This window comes from Nerophis lumbriciformis, linkage group LG13 (genome assembly GCF_033978685.3).
Source record: "Nerophis lumbriciformis linkage group LG13, RoL_Nlum_v2.1, whole genome shotgun sequence".
NCBI lineage: Eukaryota > Metazoa > Chordata > Actinopteri > Syngnathiformes > Syngnathidae > Nerophis > Nerophis lumbriciformis.
Window position 1 is genome coordinate 36752581 of NC_084560.2, and position 16576 is coordinate 36769156.

The 16576-nt window shown below is 41.1% G+C and overlaps 1 protein-coding gene across 1 annotated transcript; it reads left to right on the forward strand.

Annotated features, from left to right (window-relative positions):
• The first annotated feature begins 386 nt into the window (after positions 1-386).
• Positions 387-16245, forward strand: trim45 (tripartite motif containing 45). The gene is made up of 8 exons (XM_061970535.2): positions 387-1127; positions 2793-3081; positions 3149-3294; positions 10896-11212; positions 11277-11406; positions 11469-11583; positions 11651-11777; positions 15788-16245. The coding sequence occupies exons 1-8, from the start codon at positions 682-684 to the stop codon at positions 15940-15942; spliced, it is 1725 nt and encodes a 574-aa protein (XP_061826519.2). The 5' UTR covers positions 387-681; the 3' UTR covers positions 15943-16245.
• Positions 16246-16576: the final 331 nt, after the last annotated feature.

Consider the following 16576-nt stretch of genomic DNA (forward strand, 5'->3'; position numbering starts at 1 on the left):
TGTGCTTCATTTATGTTTTAAAACACAAATTTAACTTATATATATATATATATATATATATATATATATATATATATATATATATGTTGAATTCATAATTTTTGTATATATTAATTTATATATATATATATATATATATATATATATATATTTAAATTAATAAATAGAAAAATTATGAATTCAACAACTGCACAATTAAATGTATGTTAAATTGCTGATATATTTCGTAACACATTTATGTATTTAATTGAATTAAATTTGAATAAATTAAAATTAGTTAATGACATAATTGAGTAAAGTTTTTTAATATGTATTTATTTCATCAAATTTGTCCCATTTGACTTTTCTTCTAAATGTGCTTCATTTATGTTGAATGTTAAAATCAGCCACTGGAGGGAGCCAATCAGCGTCCCTGAAAGTGTTAGCACCGCCCCTGCGGGGGCTTGGCGGCCTTCCATTGGCCAGCCGGTGTTGAGGTGTCCTATTTCCCATTGGGGGACGTGAACGCACCGAGGAATGCATTCCTATGGGATTTAACGGATGAGCTAAAGTTGATAAAACTTGTTGTTTCCTCCTCAAAACTTTTATTTGAGCGATTAAGTTGATCAACAAAGTTTTCCCTCAACGCGGACTCCATTTCGGGACTGAGTTGAACCGCACGTTTGAGTTGTGTCTCGAACAATGTCCGCTTCGACTAAAGAAGGCGGCGAGGTGTCGGAGACCCCCAGGGCGGTGTGTAAGGTGTGCAGAGGTTTGTACCGGGAGCCCAGAATCCTGCCGTGTTTGCACACCTTCTGCCTGGACTGCATCGGCAAGCTGGAGCCCTTCTCGGGGGGCGCTCCAAGTCGTCACCGGGGCGGCCCGAATGACGACCACGGCGGCGGGGCGGAGAGAGCCGAGAAAGGCAGCGTGACGGTGCTCTGCCCCCAGTGTGACTCCGAGGTGCAGCTTCCGCCGTCGGGGCCGGCCGGGCTGAGCACGGACCACCTGGCGCTGGACGAGGTTTTCCTGGAGACTCTGGTGAACGACGGCCCGCTGGGGTGCGACCTGTGCGGCGAGACCGGCGCCGAGAGCCGCTGTGACGTCTGCTGCGTCAACTTGTGCGAGTTCTGTTATCAAGCGCACAGGTACTCTTCCGCTATTGGCGCTTTTACTTTTGAATGTACGACTCTACTCTCACTTTACAATAATATTTACTTCCGCTTGGCGCTTTTACTTTTGAATGTACGACTCTACTCTCACTTTACAATAATGTTTACTTCCGCTAGGCGCTTTTACTTTTGAATGTACGACTCTACTCTCACTTTACAATAATATTTACTTCCGCTTGGCCCTTTTACTTTTGAATGTACGACTCTACTCTCACTTTACAATAATGTTTACTTCCGCTAGGCGCTTTTACTTTTGAATGTACAACTCTACTCTCACTTTACAATAATATTTACTTCCGCTTGGCCCTTTTACTTTTGAATGTACGACTCTACTCTCACTTTACAATAATGTTTACTTCCGCTAGGCGCTTTTACTTTTGAATGTACGACTCTACTCTCACTTTAAGATCATATTTACTTCCGCTTCTACGATGTTTACTTCCGCATTTACAATGTTTACTTCCGCATTCCTTTACATTGTTTACAGTTGTGTTTTAACTATTTAATAATATCCGTGCACGTTCATAATGATTGCTACTGAGCCCCTAAAGGGACATGGGGGAATTGTTTTTTTTAAATAATTTTATTTATTTTTAGACATGTATCTCGTGCGCACGAGAAACTTTTTGTAAAGTTATACAAAAAAAAATTTAAAATGTAACCTCAAAATTATTATTTTTTTAGACATGTATCTCGTGAGAAACTTTTTTTATAAAGTTATTAAAAAAAAATTTTTTTTAATTTTTTTTTAGACATGTATCTCGTGCGCACAAGAAAGTTTCTCGTGCGCACGAGAAACTTTTTATAAAGTTATACAAAAATTTAAAAAATATATATATATATATATATATATATATTTTTTTTTTAGACATGTAGAAAGTTTTTATAAAGTTATAGAAAAAATTAATACTTTTTTTTTTAGACATGTATCTCGTGCGCACGAGAAACTTTTTTTAAAGTTATAAAAAAAATTTAAAAAAATTATTATTATTTTTTTAGACATGTAGAAAGTTTTTATAAAGTTATAGAAAAAATTAAAAAATGTATACTTTTTTTTATTTAGACATGTATCTCGTGCGCACGAGTTTCTTGTGCGCATGTCTAAAAAAATTATACATTTTTTTTATAACTTTCTCGTGCGCACGAGAAACTTTTTTATAAAGTTATTAAAACATTTATAATTTTTTATTTTTTTAGACATGTATCTCGTGCGCACGAGAAAGTTTCTCGTGCGCACGAGAAACTTTTTATAAAGTTATAAAAAAAAATTAAAAACAATTATTTATTTATTTTTTTAGACATGTACAAAGTTTTTATAAAGTTATAAAAAAAAATAAAAAATTAATACTTTTTTTTTTTTTTTTTAGACATGTATCTCGTGCACAAGAGAAACTTTCTCGTGCGCACGAGATACATGTCTAAAAAAAAAAATAATTACAAAAAAAATTCCCCCATGTCCCTTTAGGGGCTCCGTAGATAGCTGCACAGGAAGTGCAAGTTAATGTAGCAATTATATTAACAGAAAACAATATTATTAAAAACATTACTTGAGGGTGTGTCACAATCTTAGAATCGTACTAGTACTAAATGTACAAAAACTCCATTTGAAGTGATTTTAGTAATGGCAGAGATTGTCCACAGGCGTCAGAAGCGCACAGCGTCTCACTCCATTCAGCGATTGGAGGATCTCAAGTCTCGGGGCGGTCTCTGTCGTCCCGTCTTGTGCTCCTTACATCCCGGCCAGGAGCTCCGCCTCTTCTGCCAGCCATGTGACCTTCCCGTCTGCCCCGAATGCGCCGCCACGCTGCACTGCGAGCACCGCTGCAGCCCCGCCCACGAGGTCGTCGACCGCCACGGAGACCGCATCAGGGTGCTGGTCAGCGACAGCCTGCGGCCTCGCCTGGAGCTTCTGGAGCAGACCCTGCAGAAGGCGAGTCCGAGTCCGGGTTGGGTGGTCTCGGACACGCCTCCTCATACGTTCTCTGTGTGTCCTCCAGGTGGATCTTTCCCAGGAGGCTTTGCAGGAAAGATTTGAAGCGACAGCCAATGAGGTGAAAGCGTTTGCACGAGGATACGCCCACGCAGTGGAAACTCACTGCCTGTCTCTGATGCGCCGCCTAGAGGAGCTCCGCCTACAACACAGGTAACCTAGCAACCACATGACATGCAGGATGGCACGCCATGTTGGATTACATGCTCGTTAGTCATGGACATGACGGATGTCAAATTGTTGGATGATGACTTGGATGTGTTACGCTGGATTATTCCATGTTGGATGATGACATATTGGAAGGATGACCTGTTGGATGGAAACGTGTTGGATGATGGCATGTTATAATCTTACAATCATGTTGGATAAAGTCTTGTTGGAAGGATGACCTGTTGGATGAAAACGTGCTAGATGATGGCATGTGAGAATCATGTTGGATGATGTCATGTTGGAAGAATGACCTGTTGGATGAGAACATGATAGATGAAGGCATGTTAGAATCATGTTGGATGAAGTTTTGTTGGTAGGACGACATGTTGGAAGGATGTCATGTTGGATATTGATGGCATGTTAGAACCATGTTGGATTAATCTTGTTGCATGATGGATGTTGGATGTTGAATGTTGGCATGATGGATGTTGACATGTTGGATGTTGGTATTATGGATGTTTCTCGCTAGATGTTGGCATGATGGATGTTGGCACACTGGATGTTGACATGTTGGCATGATGGATGCTAGATGTTGGCATGATGGATGTTGACATGTTGGATGTTGGCATGATGGATGTTTGCATGTTGGACGTTTCTTTCTAGATGTTGGCATGATGGCATGTTGGATGATTCCTGATAGATGTTGACATGATGGATGTTGACATGTTGGATGTTGGCATGATGGCATGTTGGATGATTCCTGATATATGTTGGCATGATGGATGTTGACATGTTGGATGATGGCATGTTGGATGATTCCTGATAGATGTTGGCATGATGGATGTTGGCATGATGGCATGTTGGATGATTCCTGATAGATGTTGGCATGATGGATGTTGGCATGTTGGATGTTGGCATGATGGATGTTGACATGTTGGATGTTGGTATTATGGAGGTTGACATGTTGGATGTTGGTATTGTGGATCTTTCTCGCTAAATGTTGGCATGATGGATGTTGACATGTTGAATGTTGGCATGTTGGATGTTGACATGTTGGATGTTGGTATTATGGATGTTTCTCGCTAGATGTTGGCATGATGGATGTTGGCACACTGGATGTTGACATGTTGGCATGATGGATGCTAGATGTTGGCATGATGGATGTTGACATGTTGGATGTTGGCATGGTGGATGTTGACATGTTGGATGTTGGCATGATGAATGTTAACATGTTGGCATGATGAATGTCAACATGTTGGATGTTGGCATGATGGATGTTTGCATGTTGGACGTTTCTTTCTAGATGTTGGCATGATGGCATGTTGGATGATTCCTGATAGATGTTGACATGATGGATGTTGACATGTTGGATGTTGGCATGATGGCATGTTGGATGATTCCTGATATATGTTGGCATGATGGATGTTGACATGTTGGATGATGGCATGTTGGATGATTCCTGATAGATGTTGGCATGATGGATGTTGGCATGATGGCATGTTGGATGATTCCTGATAGATGTTGGCATGATGGATGTTGTATGTTGGCATGATGGATGTTTCTTGCTAGATGTTGGGATGGTGGATGATACCTGCTGGATGATGAAATGTTGGATGTTTCATGTAACATGTTGGATGATGACATGTTGACAGATGACATGTTGGCATGATGAATATGTCATGTTGGTATGTTGGATGTATCATGTGGGATGTTTCATGATAGATGACATCATGTCAGATGTGGGATGACATCACCTTGTTGGCTGTGATGACATGTTTGAATGATCTTGAAATGTGGGATGTTGGCAGATGCATGTTGGATGATGCCATGTCGGGTGTTTCATGTTAGATTTGTCATGTTGGATGACGTCACGTCAGACGTTTCATGTTGGATGTTGTCATGTCGGATGATGACATATTGAAAGATGACATGTTGGATGTATCATGTGGGATGTTTCATGCCTGATGTCTTATGATAGATGTCATGTTGGACGTTGGCAGGGTGGATGTTGGCATGATGGCATGTTGGATGTATCATGCGGGATGTTTCCTGCCTGATGTTTCATGATAGATGTCATGCTGGATGAGGACATGTTGGATGTTTCATGATGGATGTTGGCCTGATGTATATGTCATGTTGGATGTATCATGATAGCTGTCATGTTGGATGAGGACATGTTGGATGTTTCATGATGGATGTTGGCCTGATGTATATGTCATGTTGGATGTATCATGTGAGGTGTTTCCTGCCTGATGTTTCATGATAGATGTCATGTTGGATGTTTCATGGTGGATGTTTCATGATGGATGTTGGCATGTTGGATGTATCATGCGGGATGTTTCCTACCTGATGTCTAATGATAGATGTCAAGTTGGATGAGGACATGATGGATGTTGGCATGATGTATATGTCATGTTGGATGTATCATGTGAGATGTTTCCTGCCTGATGTTTCATGATAGATGTCGTGTTGGATGTTTCATGATGGATGTTGGAATTATGTAAATGCTATGTTGGATGTTGGCATGTTGGATGTATCATGTGGGATGTTTCCTGCCTGATGTTTCATGATAGATGACATCATGTCAGATGTGTCATGTGGGATGACATCACCTTGTTGGATGATGACATGTTGAAAGATGACATGTTGGTTGTTTCATGATGGATGTTGGCATGATGAATATGTCATGTGGGATGTTTCCTGCCTGATGTTTCATGATGGATGTCATGCTGGATGAGGACATGTTGGATGTTTCATGATGGATGTTGGCCTGATGTATATGTCATGTTGGATGTATCATGATAGCTGTCATGTTGGATGAGGACATGTTGGATGTTTCATGATGGATGTTGGCATGATGTATATGTCATGTTGGATGTATCATGTGAGGTGTTTCCTGCCTGATGTTTCATGATAGATGTCATGTTGGATGTTTCATGATGGATGTTGGCATGATGGATGTTGGCATGTTGGATGTATCATGCGGGATGTTTCCTACCTGATGTTTAATGATAGATGTCAAGTTGGATGAGGACATGATGGATGTTGGCATGATGTTTATGTCATGTTGGATGTTTCATGATGGATGTTGGAATGATGTAAATGCCATGTTGGATGTATCATGTGGGATGTTTCCTGCCTGATGTTTCATGATAGATGACATGTCAGATGTGTCATGTGGGATGACATCACCTTGTTGGATGATGACATGTTGAAAAATGACATGTTGGTTGTTTCATGATGGATGTTGGCATGATGAATATGTCATGTGGGATGTTTCATGCCTGATGTCTTATGATAGATGTCATGTTGGACGTTGGCATGATGGATGTTGGCATGTTGGATGTATCATGCGGAATGTTTCCTGCCTGATGTTTTATGATAGATGTCATGTTGGATGAGGACATGTTTCATGATGGATGTTGGCATGGTGTATATGTCATGTTGGATGTATCATGTGGGATGTTTCATGATGGATGTTGGCATGGTGTATATGTCATGTTGGATGTATCATGTGGGATGTTTCATGATGGATGTTGGCATGGTGTATATGTCATGTTGGATGTATCATGTGGGATGTTTCCTGCCTGATGTTTCATGATAGATGTCATGTTGGATGAGGACATGTTGGATGTTTCATGATGGATGTTGGCATGTTGGATGTATCATGCGGGCTGTTTCCTACCTGATGTTTAGTGATAGATGTCATGTTGGATGAGGACATGATGGATGTTGGCATGTTGGATGTATCATGCGGGATGTTTCCTGCCTGATGTTTCATGATAGATGTCATGTTGGATGAGGACATGTGGGATGTTTCATGATGGATGTTGGTATGTTGGATGTTTCCTGCCTGATGTTTCATGATAGATGTCATGTTGGATGAGGACATGTTGGATGTTTCATGATGGATTTTGGAATGATGTAAATGCCATGTTGGATGTTGGCATGTTGGATGCATCATGTGGGATGTTTCCTGCCTGATGTTTCGTGATAGATGACATCATGTCAGATGTGTCATGTGGGATGACATCACCTTGTTGGCTGTGATGACATGTTTGAAGGATCTTGAAATGTGGGATGTTGGAAGATGCATGTTGGATGATGCCATGTCGGGTGTTTCATGTTAGATTTGTCATGTTGGATGACGTCACGTCAGACGTTTCATGTTGGATGATGACATATTGAAAGATGACATGTTGGATGTATCATGTGGGATGTTTCATGCCTGATGTCTTATGATAGATGTCATGTTGGACGTTGGCAAGGTGGATGTTGGAATGATGGCATGTTGGATGTATCATGATAGATGTCATGCTGGATGAGGAAATGTTGAATGTTTCATGATGGATGTTGGCCTGATGTATATGTCATGTTGGATGTATCATGATAGATGTCATGTTGGATGAGGACATGTTGGATGTTTCATGATGGATGTTGGCCTGATGTGTATGTCATGTTGGATGTATCATGATAGCTGTCATGTTGGATGAGGACATGTTGGATGTTTCATGATGGATGTTGGCATGATGTATATGTCATGTTGGATGTATCATGTGAGGTGTTTCCTGCCTGATGTTTCATGATAGATGTCATGTTGGATGTTTCATGATGGATGTTGGCATGATGGATGTTGGCATGTTGGATGTATCATGCGGGATGTTTCCTGCCTGAGGTTTAATGATAGATGTCAAGTTGGATGAGGACATGATGGATGTTGGCATGATGTATATGTCATGTTGGATGTATCATGATAGATGTCATGCTGGATGAGGACATGTTGGATGTTTCATGATGGATGTTGGCCTGATGTATATGTCATGTTGGATGTATCATGATAGCTGTCTTGTTGGATGAGGACATGTTGGATGTTTCATGATGGATGTTGGCATGATGTATATGTCATGTTGGATGTATCATGTGAGGTGTTTCCTGCCTGATGTTTCATGATAGATGTCATGTTGGATGTTTCATGATGGATGTTGGCATGATGGATGTTGGCATGTTGGATGTATCATGCGGGATGTTTCCTGCCTGATGTTTAATGATAGATGTCAAGTTGGATGAGGACATGATGGATGTTGGCATGATGTATATGTCATGTTGGATGTATCATGTGGGATGTTTCCTGCCTGATGTTTCATGATAGATGTCATGTTGGATATTTCATGATGGATGTTGGAATGATTTAAATGCCATGTTGGATGTTGGCATGTTGGATGTATCATGTGGGATGTTTCCTGCCTGATGTTTCATGATAGATGTCATGTTGGATGTTTCATGATGGATGTTGGCATGATGGATGTTGGCATGTTGGATGTATCATGCGGGATGTTTCCTGCCTGATGTTTAATGATAGATGTCAAGTTGGATGAGGGCATGATGGATGTTGGCATGATGTATATGTCATGTTGGATGTATCATGTGGGATGTTTCCTGCCTGATGTTTCATGATAGATGTCATGTTGGATGTTTCATGATGGATGTTGGAATGATTTAAATGCCATGTTGGATGTTGGCATGTTGAATGTATCATGTGGGATGTTTCATGATGGATGTTGGAATTATGTAAATGCCATGTTGGATGTTGGCATGTTGGATGTATCATGTGGGATGTTTCCTGCCTGATGTTTCATGATAGATGACATCATGTCAGATGTGTCATGTGGGATGACATCACCTTGTTGGATGATGACATGTTGAAAGATGACATGTTGGTTGTTTCATGATGGATGTTGGCATGATGAATATGTCATGTGGGATGTTTCATGCCTGATGTCTTATGATAGATGTCATGTTGGACGTTGCCATGATGGATGTTGGCATGTTGGATGTATCATGCGGAATGTTTCCTGCCTGATGTTTTATGATAGATGTCATGTTGGATGAGGACATGTTTCATGATGGATGTTGGCATGGTGTATATGTCATGTTGGATGTATCATGTGGGATGTTTCATGATGGATGTTGGCATGGTGTATATGTCATGTTGGATGTATCATGTGGGATGTTTCATGATGGATGTTGGCATGGTGTATATGTCATGTTGGATGTATCATGTGGGATGTTTCCTGCCTGATGTTTCATGATAGATGTCATGTTGGATGAGGACATGTTGGATGTTTCATGATGGATGTTGGCATGATGGATGTTGGCATGTTGGATGTATCATGCGGGCTGTTTCCTACCTGATGTTTAGTGATAGATGTCATGTTGGATGAGGACATGATGGATGTTGGCATGTTGGATGTATCATGCGGGATGTTTCCTGTCTCATGTTTCATGATAGATGTCATGTTGGATGAGGACATGTGGGATGTTTCATGATGGATGTTGGCATGTTGGATGTTTCCTGCCTGATGTTTCATGATAGATGTCATGTTGGATGAGGACATGTTGGATGTTTCATGATGGATTTTGGAATGATGTAAATGCCATGTTGGATGTTGGCATGTTGGATGCATCATGTGGGATGTTTCCTGCCTGATGTTTCGTGATAGATGACATCATGTCAGATGTGTCATGTGGGATGACATCACCTTGTTGGCTGTGATGACATGTTTGAAGGATCTTGAAATGTGGGATGTTGGCAGATGCATGTTGGATGATGCCATGTCGGGTGTTTCATGTCAGATTTGTCATGTTGGATGACGTCACGTCAGACGTTTCATGTTGGATGATGACATATTGAAAGATGACATGTTGGATGTATCATGTGGGATGTTTCATGTCTGATGTCTTATGATATATGTCATGTTGGACGTTGGCAAGGTGGATGTTGGCATGTCATGTTGGATGTATCATGATAGATGTCATGCTGGATGAGGAAATGTTGGATGTTTCATGATGGATGTTGGCCTGATGTATATGTCATGTTGGATGTATCATGATAGATGTCATGCTGGATGAGGACATGTTGGATGTTTCATGATGGATGTTGGCCTGATGTATATGTCATGTTGGATGTATCATGATAGCTGTCATGTTGGATGAGGACATGTTGGATGTTTCATGATGGATGTTGGCATGATGTACTGTATATGTCATGTTGGATGTATCATGTGAGGTGTTTCCTGCCTGATGTTTCATGATAGATGTCATGTTGGATGAGGACATGATGGATGTTGGCATGATGGATGTTGGCATGTTGGATGTATCATGCGGGATGTTTCCTACTTGATGTTTAATGATAGATGTCAAGTTGGATGAGGACATGATGGATGTTGGCATGATGTATATGTCATGTGGGATGTTTCCTGCCTGATGTTTCATGATAGATGTCATGTTGGATGTTTCATGATGGATGTTGGCATGGTGTATATGTCATGTTGGATGTATCATGTGGGATGTTTCATGATAGATGATGGCATGATGTATACCGTATGTCATGTTGGATGTATCATGTGGGATGTTTCCTGCCTGATGTTTCATGATAGATGTCATGTTGGATGACATCACGTCAGACAATTCATGTTGGATGAAGTCATGTTGGATGACATCACCCGGCTGGGCAACCTAAGGGCCTCCTATTCTATGCATAGACACATCTACATAATTATCATCATGCGGGACGATGTGATTGGTGGGTGGTGGTCATGTGACAGGAACCAGCTGCTGCTGCAGAGAGCCCAGTGTCAGCAGGCGCTGTGTGACGTGCGTGGAGGCGTGGCCTTTGCTGAGAAGTTGCTGAGTCGTGGTTCTCACGCCGAGATCCTCAGCGCCAAGAACGTGACTCTGAGGAGGCTGAGCTTCCTGGCGGAACCGAGCCGAGACCCTCAGCTGGCGGCGCTGGTCCTGGACGACGGCGGCGGCATCCGCTTCGACGGCCGGGAGGCGGCGGGGGAGGCGGGGGGCTTCCCTCTGGTGGGCGTGGTCCACCACACGATGGCGGACCCTCACAAGTGCCGCGTGGAAGGAGAAGGTGAGCGCGCGGTCGGGTGCCCTCGTCCTTGTGAGCCGCCTTCATCTTGCTCCTCGCTCCTCAGGCCTCCAGCAGGTCTGGGAGGGCCAGCAGGGGGACTTCAGGCTGCTGTGCTGCGACGCGGCCGGCCAGACCGTGGCGCGAGGAGGCGACCACGTCCTGGTCAGCATCCTGCACCGGGACAAGAAGAACTGGTGAGCGCACCCACGCCCCGGGGAAGTTGTCCAGAAGTTCTTCAGACCTTCTCTTCTTGCAGCACGGTGGACGCCCGCGTGCTGGACAACGAGGACGGCTCCTACACCGTGTCCTACACGCCGCAGGAGGCGGGGCTCTACTCCGTGTGGGTGTGTGTGCGAGCGCAACACGTGAAGGTATAGCACATCCGCAGGACCGGGTAGACTCTCCTGGTCTCTGACTTGTGCTGCTGGTCTCTCCCAGGGTTCTCCCTTCCTGCTGAGCGTGCAGAAGAAGCTGCGGCGTCACGCTGGCACCTTCCACTGCTGCTCCTTCTGCTCCAGCCAAGGAGCCAAGGAGGCTCGCTGCGCTTGTCCAGGGACTATGCCAGGTACCGGCACCTATGCTGTCTTTAAGTTTAAAAGGAGTGGCAAATGTGATTATATTTACACCTAGCGGCCACAAACATTCGCAAGGTTTTAAGCCCATGAGCTAGTTACTCTAATAATGCGGACACGTTTGTTACTGGATACTTTCTATTATACCTTGGAGACTAAGTATGTGTAAGTAATGTACTTGTTTGTATTGACTCATGTTCAATGATAATTACCTATGTCTAGCTTGTGTGCTATTGTGTGCTTGGCTGTTGTGTAGGTGCTAGCGCCATTAGCCGAGCATGTTTACCTTTTGTAGACGACTTGGCTGAAACACAAGAACCATTTTGATACTTTTTAAGTCATCTGATGCATGTTTTGTACTGAAACAAATTCATGGGTCATAAATTGTTCACTTAAGTGCAAAATAAGAATTTTAACATAATTAAAACTTACATTTAGAAACCTTCCTAACTCCTCTTCCATCGGAATGTATGACAAGTTAGCACTTTAGCACAATGTGAAGATTTCCATTGCGTTCTTATCAGTGACGGAGCAGGAGGGCGCTAGGGATATGTTTAGGTACAACTTCCTATGAAGTGCCCTTGACATCTTACAAGCACTTTTATTTATATATATATATATATACTTATGTATGTACAAACCCCGTTTCCATATGAGTTGGGAAATTGTGTTAGATGTAAATATAAACGGAATACAATGATTTGCAAATCATTTTCAACCCATATTCAGTTGAATATGCTACAAAGACAACATATTTGATGTTCAAACTGATAAACATTTTTTTGTTGTTGCAAATAATCATTAACTTTAGAATTTGATGCCAGCAACACGTGACAAAGAAGTTGGGAAAGGTGGCAATAAATACTGATAAAGTTGAGGAATGCTCATCAAACACTTATTTGGAACATCCCACTTGGGAACAGGTGGGTGCCATGATTGGGTATAAAAGTAGATTCAGCTCAGTCATTCACAAACAAGGATGGGGCGAGGGTCACCACTTTGTCAACAAATGCGTGAGCAAATTGTTGAACGGTTTAAGAAAAACCGTTCTCAACCAGCTATTGCAAGGAATTTAGGGATTTCACCATCTACGGTCCGTAATATCATCAAAGAGTTCAGAGAATCTGGAGAAATCACTGCACGTAAGCAGCTAAGCCCGTGACCTTCGACCCCTCAGGCTGTACTGCATCAACAAGCGACATCAGTGTGTAAAGGATATCACCACATGGGCTCAGGAACACTTCAGAAACCCACTGTCAGTAACTACAGTTGGTCGCTTCATCTGTAAGTGCAAGTTAAAACTCTCCTATGCAAGGCGAAAACCGTTTATCAACAACACCCAGAAACGCCGTCGGCTTCGCTGGGCCTGAGCTCATCTAAGATGGACTGATACAAAGTGGAAAAGTGTTCTGTGGTCTGATGAGTCCACATTTCAAATTGTTTTTGGAAACTGTGGACGAAAGAGGAAAAGAACCATCCGGATTGTTATAGGCGCAAAGTTGAAAAGCCAGCATCTGTGACGGTATGGGGGTGTATTAGTGCCCAAGACATGGGTAACTTACACATCTGTGAAGGCGCCATTAATGCTGAAAGGTACATACAGGTTTTGGAGCAACATATGTTGCCATCCAAGCAACGTTACCATGGACGCCCCTGCTTATTTCAGCAAGACAATGCCAAGCCACGTGTTACATCAACGTGGCTTCATAGTAAAAGAGTGCGGGTACTAGACTGGCCTGCCTGTAGTCCAGACCTGTCTCCCATTGAACATGTGTGGCGCATTATGAAGCCTAAAATACCACAACGGAGACCCCCGGACTGTTGAACAACTTAAGCTGTACATCAAGCAAGAATGGGAAAGAATTCCACCTGAGAAGCTTCAAAAATGTGTCTCCTCAGTTCCCAAACGTTTACTGAGTGTTGATAAAAGGAAAGGCCATGTAACACAGTGGTGAACATGCCCTTTCCCAACTACTTTGGCACGTGTTGCAGACATGAAATTCTAAGTTAATTATTATTTGCAAAAAAATAATATATATAAATATCTTGTCTTTGTAGTGCATTCAACTGAATATGGGTTGAAAAGGATTTGTAAATCATGGTATTTTGTTTATATTTACATCTAACACAATTTCCTAACTCGTATGGAAACAGGTTTTGTAAATGTGCATATACATATATTTACATGTTTATTTATATATATGTATATTTTATATAATTATATATATATATATATATATATATATATATATATATATACACACATTTTTACATGTCACCCTAAAAATCATAGATTTTGATACTTGATGCCACCTTAGAAGTACGCTAACTTTTCCAATGTTATCACGCTAACGTTTTAAGATAGAATTTCAGCTAATTATATACATTTGAACATAAAAATCTTAGATCTGGATACTTGGCGCCACCTCAGAAGTACGCTAACTTTTCCGATGTTATCACGCTAACGTTCTAATGCTCGTACTTTAGCTAATTATACACATTTGAACCTAAAAATCGTAGATTGTGATACTTGGCATCTTCCTGTTCCGATGTAATCATGCTAACATTTTATGCTAGTATTTTTACTAATTATTTACATGTGACCTTAAAAATCTTGGATTTTAATACTTGGCGCCATCTTAAAAGTACGCTAACTTTTCCGAGGTTATCATGCTAACGTTTTATGCTCGTATTTTAGCTAATATATACATTTGAACCTAACAATCTTGGATTTTGATACTTGGCGCCATATTAAAAGTATGCTAACTTTTCCAATGTTATGACGCTTACGTTTTAAGCTTGTATTTTAGCTAATTATATATTTTTCAACCTAAAAATAATTGATTTTGATAATTGCCGCCATCCTAAAAGTATGCTAACTTTTCTGAGGTTATCATGCTAACGTTTTATGCTCGTATTAAAGTTAAAGTACCAATGATTGTCACACACACACTAGGTGTGGCGAAATTATTAGCTAATATATACATTTGAACCTAACAATCTTGGATTTTGATACTTGGCGCCATTTTAAAAGGATGCTAACTTTTCCAATGTTATGACGCTTACATTTTAAGCTAGTATTGTAGCTATTTATATATTTTTCAACCTAAAAATAATTGATTTTTGATAATTGCCGCCATCCTAAAAGTATGCTAACTTTTCCGAGGTTATCATGCTAACGTTTTATGCTCGTATTTTAGCTAATTTATACATTTGAACCTAAAAATCTTGGATTTTGATACTTGGCGCCATATTAAAAGTATGCTAACTTTTCCAATGTTATGACGCTTACGTTTTAAGCTAGTATTTTAGCTAATTATATATTTTTCAACCTAAAAATAATTGATTTTGATAATTGCCGCCATTCTAAAAGTATGCTAACTTTTCCGATGTTATCATGCTGACGTTTTATGCTCGTATTTTAACTAATTTATACATTTGAACCTAAAAATCTTGGATTTTGATACTTGGCGCCATATTAAAAGTATGCTAACTTTTCCAATGTTATGACGCTTACGTTTTAAGCTAGTATTGTAGCTAATTATATATTTTTCAATCTAAAAATAATTGATTTTGATAATTGCCGCCATCCTAAAAGTATGCTAACTTTTCCGAGGTTATCATGCTAACGTTTTATGCTCGTATTTTAGCTAATTTATACATTTGAACTTAAAAATCATAGATTTTGATACTCTGTGCCATCTTAGAATTACGTTAACCTTTCCTGTGTTAGCATGCTAAAGTTTTATTTTAGTATTTCAGCTAATTTTGATTCTTTAAACCGATTTTGAGACGAGTCTTCATCATGCAAGTATGCCGACTGTTCTTATTGCAAGAAACTAATATTAGCATGCTACGGTTTTATGCTAGCTTTTTGGCTTCACAGCACAGATAGCGTGCTCGTCTCTTATGTTGGGTAGAACAAGTGTTAAGGTGACAGTAGGGTTGTTATTTCATATCAAGAAGACCCTTTCCGTATTTGTAATGATTTTGTTGTTTCCAGGAGGGTTCCAAGGGTGCGGCCACAGTCACAAAGGGCATCCTGGGAAGCCGCACTGGTCCTGCTGCGGAAACACCGTCGAGAAGTCCGAGTGTTTGCCCGCTAGCGTCCTCAACGCCGTCTCTGCCGGCAGCCGCCTGAAAACCGTCGAGCTCTGAGAGGACAAATGGATTGTGTTGGTCCCGAGCAGGAAGTAAAACCTCACCTTTTGGAGGTAAAAATGTACCGTATTTTTCGGAGTGTAAGTATAAGTCGCACCGGCCGAAAATGCATAATAAAGAAGGGAAAAAACATATATAAGTCGCACTGGAGTATAAGTCGCATTTTTGGGGGAAATGTATTTGATAAAAGCCAACACCAAGAATAGACATTTGAAAGGCAATTTAAAATAAATAAAGAATAGTGAACAACAGGCTGAATAAGTGTACATTATATGAGGCATAAATAACCAACTGAGAACGTGCCTGGTATGTCAACGTAACACATACTTGCCAACCCTCCCGGATTTTCCGGGAGACTCCCGAAATTCAGCGCCTCTCCCGAAAACGTCCCGGGACAAATTTTCTCCCGAAAATCTCCCGAAATTCAGGCGGAGCTGGAGACCACGCCCCCTCCGCTTTCCCACAATATAAACAGCGTGCCTGCCCAATCACGTTATAACTGTAGAATGATCGAGGGCGAGTTCTTGGTTTCTTATGTGGGTTTATTGTTAGGCAGTTTCATTAACGTCCTCCCAGCGCGGTAACAACACACAACAACAGCAGTCACGTTTTTGTCTACCGCATACTTGCC